At 33.9% G+C, this 13,234-nt stretch overlaps 1 protein-coding gene across 9 annotated transcripts in view; it reads right to left on the reverse strand.

Moving 5' to 3' along the window:
* ABCA5 (ATP binding cassette subfamily A member 5) overlaps window positions 1–13,234 on the reverse strand; it is a 102,733-nt gene that overhangs the window by 27,116 nt on the left and 62,383 nt on the right. For all 9 annotated transcript variants that reach the window (XR_013535973.1, XM_035301646.3, XM_002748665.7 and 6 more), the window contains 5 exons: window positions 10,640–10,810; window positions 5,800–5,913; window positions 5,282–5,416; window positions 4,357–4,431; window positions 3,721–3,812 (listed from right to left, as the gene is read on the reverse strand). Coding sequence is in view for 8 of the 9 variants with exons in the window: in XM_035301646.3 (XP_035157537.3) it covers window positions 3,721–3,812; window positions 4,357–4,431; window positions 5,282–5,416; window positions 5,800–5,913; window positions 10,640–10,810 (587 nt within the window). In the remaining variant the exon portion in view is untranslated. The remainder of the gene's footprint in view (window positions 1–3,720; window positions 3,813–4,356; window positions 4,432–5,281; window positions 5,417–5,799; window positions 5,914–10,639; window positions 10,811–13,234) is intronic.

Raw genomic sequence — 13,234 nt, forward strand, 5'->3', positions numbered from 1 at the left:
ATAAAATAATGGCAAACCAATTGCAACAGCACATCAAAAAGCTTATCAATCACAGTCAAGTAGGCTTAATCCTGGGGATGCAAGGCTGGTTCAACATCCACAAGTCTATAAACATAACTCACCACATAAACAGAACCAAAGAGAAAAATCACATGATTATCTCAATAGATGCAGAGAAGGCCTTTTGACAAAATTCAACAGCCCTTTATGCTAAAAACTATCAATAAATAAGGTATTGATGGAATGTATCTTAAAATAATAAAAGCTAATTATGACAAACCCACAGCCAATATCATACTGAGTGGGCAAAACCTGGAAGCATTCCCTTTGAAATCTGGCACTAGACATGGATGCCCTCTCTCACCACTCCTATTCAACATAGTATTGGAAGTTCTAGCAAGAGAAATCAGGCAAGAAAAAAAAATAAAGGGTATTCAATTAGGAAAGGAGGAAGTCAAATTGTCTCTATTTGTAGATGACATGATTGTATATTTAGAAGACCCCATCATTTCAGCCCAAAATCTCCTGAAACTGATAAGCAACTTCAGCAAAGTCTCAGGATATAAAATCAATGTGCAAAAATCACAAGCATTCCTATATACCAAGAACAGACTTAAAGAGAGCCAAATCAAGAATGAACTGCCATTCACAATTGCTACAAAGAGAATTAAATACCTAGGAATACAACTAACAAAGGATGTAAAGGACCTCTTCAAGGAGAACTACAAACCACTTCTCAATGAAATGAGAGAGGATACAAACAGATGGAGAAACATTCCATGCTCATGGTTAGGAAGAATCAATACATGAAAATGGCCATACTGCCCAAAGTAATTTATAAATTCAACGCTATCCCCATCAAGCTACCAATGACCTTCTTCAAAGATCTGGATAAAACCATCTTAAACTTCATATGGAACCAAAAGAGAGCCCACATAGCCAAGTCAATTCTAAGCAAAAAAACAAAGGCAGAGCCTTCACACTACCTGACTTCAAACTATACTACAAGGCTACAGTAATCAAAACAGCATGGTACTGGTACCAAAACAGAGATATAGAGCAATGGAACAGAACAGAGGTCTTGGAGGCAATGCCACACATCTACAACCATCTGATCTTTGACAAACTGGACACAAACAAACAATGGGGAACATATGAGGCCAACAAAGATATGAAAAAATGCTCTTCATCACTGATTTGTCATTAGAGAAATGCAAATTAAAACTACATTGAGATACCATCTCATGCCAGTTAGAAGCAATCATTAAAAAATCTGGAGGCAACAGATGCTGGAGAGGATGTGGAGAAATAGAAACACTTTTACACTGTTGGTGGGAGTGTAAATTAGTTCAACCATTGTGGAAGACAGTGTGACCATTCCTCAAGGACCTAGAAATAGAAATTCCATTTGACTCAGCAATCCCATTACTCAGTATATAGCCAAAGGATTATAAATCGTTCTACTATAAGGACACATGTACACGAATGTTTATTGCAGCACTGTTTACAATAGCAAAGACCTGGAACCAACCCAAATGCCCATCAATGATGACTGGACAGGGGAAATGTGGCACATATACACCATGGAATACTATTCAGCCATAAAAAAACAATGAGTTCATGTCCTTTATAGGGACATGGATAAACCTGGAAACCATCATTCTCAGCAAACTGACACAAGAACAAAAAATCACACTGCATGTTCTCACTCATAGATGGGTGCTGAACAATGAGAACACATGAAAACAGGGAAGGGAGCATCACACACTGAGGTCTGTGTTGGGGGTAACTAGGGGAGGGACAGTGCGGGGGGGATTTGGGGAGGGATAACATGGGGAGAAATGCCAGATATTGGTGATGGGGAGGAAGGCAACAAAGCACATTGCCATGTATGTACCTATTCAACAATCCTGCATGTTCTTCCCATGTACCCCAAAACCTAAAATGCAATAAAATATTTAAAAAAAGGAAAGAAAAGAAAATATGGTGTATACACACCATGGAATACTACACAGCCATAAAAAAGAAGGAAATTATGTTCTGTACAGCAGCATGAATGGAGCTGAAGGCCATTACCCTAAGTGAATTAATCGGGAAACAGAAAATCAAATACCACATGTTCTCACTTATAAGGAAAAGCTAAACAGTAGATACACATGAACATAAACATGAGGACTGGGGACTCCAAAAGGGTTCAGGGCTGAGGATTGAAAAATTACCTAATAGGTACAATGTTCACTTTTTGGGTAATGTTACACTAGAAGCCCAATCCCCATCAGTATGCAATATACCCATCTAACAAACATGCACATTTACCCTTGAATCTAAAATAAGTTTTTTTTTTTTTTAAAAATTGGCTTTTGTATATGGAATAAATTTACAAGCAATAAATATGTAGTACTATCAAATGGCACTTTTATGTTATTTTTTTCCAGCATATAATTCAATTCACCAACAATTATAACTTTTTGTAGACAGTTCAAAAAGACAAAAGTTGAGGATGCTGAAATGATAATAAAGTGATTGATCATGTAAGCAAGGCTGGATAGAAGAAAAAGTAAAAATAGAGATTAGCTAATATATTTGGAAGAATATGCTAAAAAGACAAACAAAGGCTGGGCACAGTGGTTCACTCCTGTAGTACCAGCACTTTGGGAGATCATGGTGGTTGGATCACCTGAGGTTGGGAGTTTGAGACAGTTTGAGACCAACATGGAGAAACCCCATCTCTATTAAAAATATAAAATTAGCTGGGCATGGTAGCACATGCCTATAAACCCAGCTACTTGGGAGGCTGGGGCAGGAGATCACTTGAGCCTGGTAGGCAGAGGTTGTGGTGAGCTGAGATTGTGCCATTGCACTCCAGCCTGGGCAACAAGAGTGAAACTCTGTCTCAAAAACAAAAAAAAGACAAACAAGAACAAGCATTGGCAAGGATGTGGAGAAAATAGAACCCTAATACTTTCCTGGGGGAGTGTAAAATAGCACTACCACTTTAGAAACAGTCTGGAAATTCCTCAAATGACTCAGCAATCCCATTTCTAGGTAGCCAACAAAAATAAATGAACATATATGTCCACACAAACACTTGTATACAAATATTCATGGCAACACTGTTCATAATAGCCAAAAAGTAAAAGCAACTCACTGATAAAGATATATAAAAAGTACAGTATACACACACAATGTAGCATTACTCAGCAAAAAAAAAAAAAAAAAGCTAATGAAGTACTGCTACACATGACTACATGATGGCCATTCCAAACATTATAGTAAGTGTAAATCCATATGTTAGATACTAATTATATTGCCCAAATCCTAGCAATTTTTAAAAGATGTTTTCTGGCAAATCTGATGATTTTCCAACATTAAAATAACATACCAACAAACTATGGTAAAAAGCAAATACCTATGAGTTAAATATAAGATATTTAAGAGAATCATTGGTCTTTAGACTCAAGATTTTCCAAAGCATATTTCCATTGTCCAGTTATATAAAATGTTCAGAATAGGCAAATCTGACAGAAACAGAAAGTAGGTTTGTGGTTACCTAGGACAGGGGGTTATGGGAGTAGGAATAGGAAAGTGACTATTAATGAGTACAAAGTTTCTTTCTGGAGTGCTGGAAATGTTTCAAAATTATATTATGGTGACAGTTACACAATTCTGTAAATATACTAAAATCATTTAAAATTTTTTAAAAATTAAAAATTAACTGACCTGAAAAAGGGATCTTTTCTTATTGATCTGCCTCCATATTTTTTCTCATAGTATTGTAAGAGGAAAATCCACAGTACACACTGCACGTAAGGCTAAAAGAAGAACATGTTGCAGCTCATGACTAAAAGGTTTGTTGTTTATTCTTTTCCTTTGCCAATAGAACTAAGACTACATATATCAAGTTCTTTGCCATCACCAAAAAAAAAAAAAGAAAAATCACAACTTTTTTATACTTGACATGATAAAGATAATTAAAAATAAATTTTATACAAACTAAAACAGAATTATTTTTAGTAAATCCTTCACATATTTTCTACCTCTGTATCATTCATTTATTGTCAGCTTCATAAAATACAATCAAACACAAAAACTTTGTTTTTGATTTTAAGAAGACAGAACTGTAGCTAAATAGAATTAATAACATGTAAAAGGCTAAGTATATTAAAGTAGACACATTCAGTAAATGAAAGGTACTCCCTATTAAATACAGATTAGCTAGTGTTGACTAACACACTTGACTTTTTGCGCACCTTCTTTTTTATAAAACCGGATAAAAAATTATACTTAGTCAAAATCATAGGACCAAACTATTCTTAAGGTAACATGCTAACTCACAAAAATACTTTTATTTCTTACCAATATAACAGCTACTGAAAGCCTATCCCATGAATTATAGGAGTCCTCATTTTTTCGTATATTCTTCCAAGAAATCTAAGACAAAAAGTTTTTAAAATGTATATGCTGCAATATGTAGAAATAGTTGGATTAAAATAAAAAATATATTTTGTTTAGCAAGTGTATTTTCTATTAAGTTAGCTATTCATATTAGTAAGTTATATTTTTTACTTAAAATCTTCTCTGTCCCAAAATATTTTTGAGAATTAGTTAAATTAAACATTAAACTGAGACCTAAAAAGGGAAGCAGGGGTAGCAGGATTAGTAAGTAGAATTAATTAGCAAACCTAAATCAATAATTCATAATATTTTTTCTAATCACATGGAAATTTTTTTTCAATTATCCAGCCTTAATAAAACAAATCTGGTTTTTGTCTCTATTTTTTCTTGGAGAAAATCTCTTCTACTTTATTCTTTCTCATCCCTTCATAGTAAAATACATTATTTAATCACTGATAAACTCCTAAAAACACTGACTGAAACCACATCACAATTCTAATTATATATATCATTTTGAGCATCAGAAAACCTATAATGAGCATAGAGCCCTTTTGAGAATTTACAGTTTGACAAGATCTCACAATAATTTATGCTGCATTAATAATATCTAAATCAAGTACTAGCCATTAACCTGATGCATTTTACTATTTTCTGAGTAAGAACTATCATCCTCAGACAGTACTTATTTACGTTTTTGTTTTTGTTTTCTTTTTTGGGGAGGGCTGCAATGAGCTGTCCCCACAGACTCCTCAGTAGGCTACTGCGGTCCTCTGTTCGGGGCAGCTGCCTCGGTCATTGGGAAGGAAACCAATGTTTTTTAACATATTAAAATGTCATGTTAAAAACAATATGTTTTTTAACATATTAAAATACTTAGCAGAATTACCTTTATGAAAGAAATCAGGCAGCCTAGAAGTGGATAGATTGGAACGATGATACAAAAAGCATAATGAAGAATAGTTGCAATTGTGTATCCCATAAAGAAAGTTATTTCAGTGATTGCAATACAAGCCAACGCTGTCTAAAGAAAAAAAATGAAAAAACAAGTGACAAAGTGTTTAGAAGTTTCATACAAACTGACTTACAAATTGGCATCTAAGCATTAAACTATGTTTTCAATCCTCTAGTAAAACATGGAACTAAAGATGTTATTTAGTCAGCACGTAGCAACTTGTTTGTAGCTGGTATCCATGCTACCCTAGTTGCTAAAAGTCTTCCATATTGTCCCTACGTGGAAAGGAGCATTCAGAAGACAAATGTACATATAAAAAGAAGCTGCCAATTATCTAACTAAATTCTGTGCTTACAAAAGACATGTAACATTTTTTAGTATACTCAGGAAAGTATTCTTGACTTTTAATTAAACTGCTATGGAAAGTTAAAATAATGTAAAATGTGACTTACCACAGAATAGATAAATGACCAAAATTCTTTGGTATGTAAAATTTTCTTAAAGGTGAAAGAAGCAATATAAGTGAACAGAATAACTGATGGAACATAACCAATAAGGCAAAAAACCTGTAAATCAGAAATATGTTTCTATAAAAATATGAATAGCTTCCAATACACGACATGAAATATTAGTCATATTAAAGCATTATTTTTAATACAATCCTGAATAAATTATTTAAACTGAACACTATTTGTAGTGTTTTAAACCAAGTAAAATCATCTCATTATTTTATTATAAAAAGCAAGTATAGCTAGCTACAATTTTATCTCTCTCAATCAAATATTAGCTACTATTTTAATGTACAGCACTTTATTTTTTAAAGTTTAAGAAAAACATTATTATTTTATACGGCTGAAACTAATATATAAGGTCATTATGATCTCTGACAAAATTGGTAAGTTAATTTTAGCATCAACCTCACCTAACTCTGTTTTCCCTTTTTCCTAATAAAGTATTCAATGACAGGGCCTACTGTCAGTCATTTACATGTTAACATGGATGCAAATCAGTATCTTCTTTGATATTTTAAGCTGTATTTTATTTTATTTTAAATAATTTCCAGTTTTACTCTAGATTCAGGGTATACATGTGCAGGTTTGTTACATGGGTATACTGCATGATGCTGAGGTTTGGGGTATAACTGATTATACCTAAGTACTGGGCATAGTACCCAATAGTTAGTTTTTCAATCCTTGCTACCCTTCCTCCTTGCCCCATCTAATAGTCCCCGGTGTCTATTGTTGCCATCTTTATGTCCATGTTTACCCAATTTAGCTTCCACTTGTAAGTGGAAACATGCAATAGTTGGTTTTCTGTCCCTTTATTAATTCACTTAGGATAATGGCCTACAACTGCATCTGTACTGCTGCAATAGACATGATTTCATTTTTTTGTTGTTGTTGCACAGTATTCCGTGGTGTGTATGTACCACACTTTCTTTATTCAATCACCTGCTATGAGCTCCTAGGTTGATTCATTGTCTTTGCTATTGTGAATAGTGCTGCAATAAACATACCAGCTCATGTGTCTTTTTGGTAGAACAATTTATTTTCTTTTGGATATATAACCAGTAATGGAGTTTCTGAGTTGTAAGGTAGTTCTGTTTTAGTATTTTTGAGAACTCTCCAAACTGCCTTCCATGGTTGCTGAAGTTAACATTCCTATCAAGAGTATATAAGCATTTCCTTTTCTCTGCAGCCTTGCCAGCATTTGTTGGTTTTTGACTCTTTAATAATAGTCATTCTAATTGATGTGAGATGTTAAACTGTGGTTTTAATTTGCAGTTCTCTGTTGATTAGTGATGTAGAACATTTTTTCATACATTTGTTGTCCACCTGCATATTTTCTTTTGAGACGTGTCTTTTCATATATTTTGCCCACTTTTTAATGAAGTTCTTGGTTTTTGTTTTTTATTGCTGAATTGTTTAAGTTCATATAGATTCTGGATACTAGGCCTCTGTTGGATGCATAGTTTGTATTTTCTCCCATTCAGTATGTTGTCCATTTACTTTGTTGATAGTTTCTTTTGTGGTGCAGAAGCTCTTTAGTTTAATTAGATGCCCCTTGTCAATTTTTATTTACATTGCAATTGCTTTTGAGGACTTATTTAGTCGTAAATTCTTTCCCAATGTCCAGAATGTTATTCCCTAGGTTTTCTTGTAGAATTCTTATAGTTTAATGTCTTTCCCTTAAATCTTTAACCCATCTTGAGTTAATTTTTATATACAGTGAAAGGTGGAAGTCCAATTTCATTCTTCTGCATATGGCTAGCCAGCTATCCCAGCACCATTTATTGAACACAGTGTCCTTTCTCATTGCTTATTTTTGTCAACTTTGTTGAATATCAGATGGCTATAGATGTGTGGCTTTATTTCTGAAGATGAAGCTGAGGCAGGAGAATTGCTAGAACCTGGGAACTGGAGGTTACTGTGGGCCGAGATCACTCCACTGCACTCCAGCCTGGGTGACAGAGTGAGATTCTGTCTTAAAAAATATTTTTCCTTGGAAACCATCATTCTCAGCAAACTGACATAAGAACAGAAAATCAAACACTGCATGTTCTCACTCATAGGTGGGTGTTGAACAATGAGAACACATGGACACATGGAAGGCAGCATCACACACTGAGGTCTGTTGTGGGGGACTAGGGGAGGGGCTGTGGGGGGTAGGGAGTTGGGGAGGGATAACATGGGGAGAAATACCAGATATAGGTAATGAGGATGGAGGCAGCAAACCACATTGCCATGTATGCAACAATCCTGCATGTTCTTCACATGTACCCCAGAACCTAAAGTGCAATAACACACACACACACACACACACACACACACACACACACACACATATATATAAAGAAATAAAGGGTATTCAAATAGGAAGAGAAGTCAAATTGTCTGCAGATGACATGACTATATTTAGAAAGCCCCTTGTCTCAGCCCAAAATCTCCCTAAGCTGATAAGCAGCTTCAGCAAAGGCTCAGGATACAAAATCAATATGCAAAAATCCCAAGCATTCCTATACACCAATAATAGACAAACAGAGAGCCAAATCATGAGTGAACTTCCATTCCCAATTGCTACAAAGAGAATAAAATACCTAGAAATACAACTTACAAAGGATGTGAAAGATCTCTTTAAAAAAAAAAAAAAAGATCTCTTCAACTACAAACCACTGCTTAAGGAAATAAGACACAAGCAAATGGAAAAACATTCCATACTCATGGACAGGAAGAATCAATGTTGTGAAAATGGCCATGCTGCCAAAAGTATTATAGATGCAATGCTACCCCCATCAAGCTACCATTGACTTTCTTCACAGAATTAGACAAAACTAATTTCATACAGAATCAAAAAAGAGCCTGTATAACCAAGACAATCCTACACAAAAACAAGGCTGGAGGCATCATGCTACCTAACTTCAAACTATACTACAAGGCTACAGTAACCAAAACAGCATGTTACTGGTACCAAAACAGATATACAGACCAATGGAACAGAACAGAGGCCTCAGAAACAATGCCACACATCTACAACCATCTGATCTTTGACAAATCTGATAGAAACAAGCAATGGCGAAAGAATTTCTTATTTAATAAATGGTATTGGGAAAACTGGCTAGTCATATGCAGAAAATAAAACTGGACCTCTTCATTACACCTTTTACAAAAATTAACTCAACATAGATTAAAGACTTAAACATAAGACCTAAAACCATAAAAACCCTAGAAGAAAACCTAGACAATACCATTCAGGAAATAGGCATGGGCAAGGACTTCATGACTAACACACCAAAAGCCAAAATCGACAAATGGGATGTAATTAAACTAAAGAGCTTCTGCACAGCAAAAGACACTATCGTCAGCATGAATAGTTACAAGAAACTTAAACAAATTTACAAGAAAAAAAACCCCATCAAAAAGTAGGCAAACGGTATTAATAGACACTTCTCAAAAGTAGATCTTACGTAGCCAACAAACATTTATGTAGCTCATCATCACTGGTCATTAAAGAAATGCAAATCAAAACCATAATGAGATACCATCTCATGCCGGTTAGGATGGTGATCATTAAAAAGTCAGGAAACAATAGATGCTGGAGAGGATGTGGAGAAAGGAAAACGTTTTAAACTGTTGGTGGGAGTATAAATTAGTTCAACCTTTGTGGAAGACAGTGTGGCGATTCCTCAAAGATTTACAACCAGAAGTACCATTTGACCCAGCAATCCCATTACTGGGTATATTCCCAAAGGATTATAAATCATTCTACTATAAAGACACATGCACATGTGTGTTTATTGCAGCACTATTCCCAATAGCAAAGATTTGGAACTAACCTAAATGCCCAAAACGATAGACTGGATAAAAAAAAATGTGGCACATATACACCATGGGATTCTATGCACTTATACAAAAAAATGAGTTCATGTCATGTCTTTTGCAGGGACATGGATGAAGCTAGAAATCATTCTCAGCAAACTAACACAGGAGCAGAAAACCCAACACTGCATGTTCTCACTCATAAGTGGGAGTTCAACAATAAGATCACAAGGACACAGGGAGGGGAACATCATACCAGGGCCTGTCAGGGGGTGGTTTAGGGGAGGGATACCATTAGGCGAAATATCAAATGTACATGATGAGTTGATGGGTGCAGCAGACCACCACGGCACATATATACCTATGTAATAACAAACCTGCATGTTCTTCACATGTATCCCAGAACTTAAAGTATAATAATAATAATTTAAAAAAGGAATTCAGGAAAAACAGCCATTCTAAACACTAAACACTAAAGTATTATCAATAATCTACTCAAGGCTGGGCATGGTGGCTCACGCCTCTAATCTCAGCACTTTGGGAGGCCGAGGAAGGTGGACCACTTGAGGTCAGGAGCTCAAGACCAGCCTGGCCAACATGGTAAAACCCCGTCTCCACTAAAAAGACAAAAATTAGTGGGGCATGATGGCGCGTCCTGTAGTCCCAGCTACTCGAGAGGCTGAGGCAGGAGAATTGCTTGAACCCAGGAGGTGGATGTTACAGTAAGCCAAGATTGCGCCACTGCACTCCAGCCTGGACAACAGAGCAAAACTCCATCTCAAAAAATAAAATAATAATAATAATCATCATCATCTACTCAAGCAAAAAAATCTCTTCATGTAAGTCTTGACATTTTCATAATAAAGTCCTTTAAAAAATTAATAACCAATTATTCAACAAGTCAATTGCCATATTTATAGTTTTTAAAATAACATTCTATCTATAAATAGCATGAGTACAACTAGTGTTAACTTACCACAGCAAGGAACTTTACAGTATAAAAATATAATCCATAATGAAATGCCAATAAGCTTCCTAGCATCAAAGTAAGAATGATAAAAAATAAGGGGATATCAACAACAGCTTGTCCAATCCAATATGCAGATGGCAAAAGACCAGAAAGTTTAAGTTGAGTATAAGCTTTGATCTAAAAAAAATAAAAAATTATTATAATTTTAGACACTTTATAAACACACAAATAAATTAGTAAATTATTGTAGATCTCTTAATTTTACATCAATAAAACCAAAAATGTCACATTTCAGGGTTGTAGATAATCAAAGTTCCCCTCACACTAAATATAAATTCCATTGAGCCTTTAATTTGACTCATTATTTCTGAGATGTAACAATTTCGACTAAATTTTTAAGAATCAGAATACAGTAGTGCTGCTAAGAAACAGAAATTAAAATAAGGCAAAAGGTGTCATGGGGTTGGGATTACAGCTATACAAATAATAAATAGCCAAAACATTACTGCTTTTGAAATACTTTGGAAATAGATAAGAAAATATGTTTACATAGGAAAAGAATTCTCATTTTTAAAAATAAACCTTTCATTAAAACACTAATAAATTGCCAAAATATCCTTTGGATTTACATAAGGCTTTCAGCTTAAGTGAAAGCTTTTGAAACTTTGAAAGCCTTTTATGTACATTGGCATAGTACAAAAATCTAAGGTGTTATTTACATCACAGGTTTGTTAATGGTAAACTTAAATGATCACTGCTTTCGTATCTCATGTTCTCATTTAATCTGAAATTTCTAGAATATTGCACAAACCTAAATACCTAACAATCTTATGTAGTTGATTTTTGTCATCTATAAAAGTATTTAATCCTAATAACTAAAGGTATTATATAAAAGAGCTGTCCACAGAGTGAGATAAAGCATGAAATATAAAGATTAGTTAAGAGGAGAAGTGAACAAAATTGGCAAGTTTTATGTTTAATGAATGATGAGAACATGAGACACATGTAAATTCTAACACAAGGATAAAAACATAAGCCAAGGCAAATGCAAGTATTTTTGAATAATTCAAACTTTCATCATTCATATATTGCTGGTAGGGATAATATAAAATGGAATACCCATCTTGGAAAATAATTTGGCAATTTCTTATAAAACTAAACACGTATGATTCAGCAATTGCACTCTTGGGCATTTATCCCAGAGAAATGAAAACTTAGGTTTGCACAAAACCTGTATACAAATGTCCACAGCAACTTTATTCACAATAGCCAAAAACAGAAAATAATCCAAATGTTCTTCAACAGGCAAATGGTTAGAGAAAGTGTGATGATGTATCCATACCATGGAATAGTACTCAGCAGTAAAAAGGAATGGACTATTGATACATCTAAATTGGATAAATTTAAAAAAAATGCTAGTTGACAAAAGCTAATCCCCAAAGAAAACTTACTGTGACACCATTTTACATTTTTGAACTATCAAAATTACAGAAATAGAGAATAGATTAGTGGTTGCCACAGTTCAGAGAGGTTAAAGGCAAAAAATGGGAATCTTTCTGGTGACAGAAATGTACTGTATCAATGCCAATATCCTGTTATATTGTACTATAATTTTATAAGATGTTATTCCAGTAATATTTGGGATAAAATGTAAAGAGTATACAGAATGTCTCTGTCATTACCAACAAATATGAATATATAACTATCTCAAAATAAAAGTTTAATTAAAAATATTTCAGTTGAAACAAAAAAAAGAAAAATGCAAATGTCCAGTAAATTTTATTATTATGCAGGTTACAGATTTCTATATTCCTTCCACTTTTCTATAATTTCTAAATTACTACAATGAGTATATTTATAACAAAAATGAAATATTATTTTTAAAATGGAGGCGTTACTTTTATACTAAACAAATACAAAATATTTGTTTAGAATTCATTAAAATAATGAGTTCATTATTCATCAGTCTGTAAATCATTCTAGACAAATTTGTTTTTACTAAATGAAGATCATACGTGAAGAAGATAAGAATTTTTATTAGAGAAGTAAGATATAATCTCAGCAGTGTGAGAGAGTAGAAGGCTTTGAACAGCCAAAGACTGTACAAGATCACTATATGCCTGAAGGAAAACAAAAGGGAAAGGCATAAAAAGAAAGTAAAAGAAAATCAAAGAACTTCTGTATACTTAGCAATTTCTCCAAGGCCCTAATGATGACAACCACTTTCACCTTTTTTTTTTTTCAGTTAATGAGAATTAAGTGCCTTGACTACCTCTGTTAAAGGATAAAGGGCACAGGCACATTAACATGCCAGTTAAGAACATGAAGACCATAGTCAGTTCCCAAATCCACAACTTAAACAAGTTGAGTCAACACAAGCAAGTCATATTAACAATCCCATCTTTGATATCCTGATCTATAAGCAATTGATAACAAAAAAAACTTTCCTCACAATGTTGTGAGAATTAGAGAATATAATTTTTAAAGCATATAGCAAGTCTCAAGTAATAAATATTAGTTATCACTGTTACTACAATAAGAAATTATAATAAATGTATTTATACTCCATTTACTTTTTTCTAAAATAATAATTACACTACG

This window comes from Callithrix jacchus, chromosome 5 (genome assembly GCF_049354715.1).
Source record: "Callithrix jacchus isolate 240 chromosome 5, calJac240_pri, whole genome shotgun sequence".
NCBI lineage: Eukaryota > Metazoa > Chordata > Mammalia > Primates > Cebidae > Callithrix > Callithrix jacchus.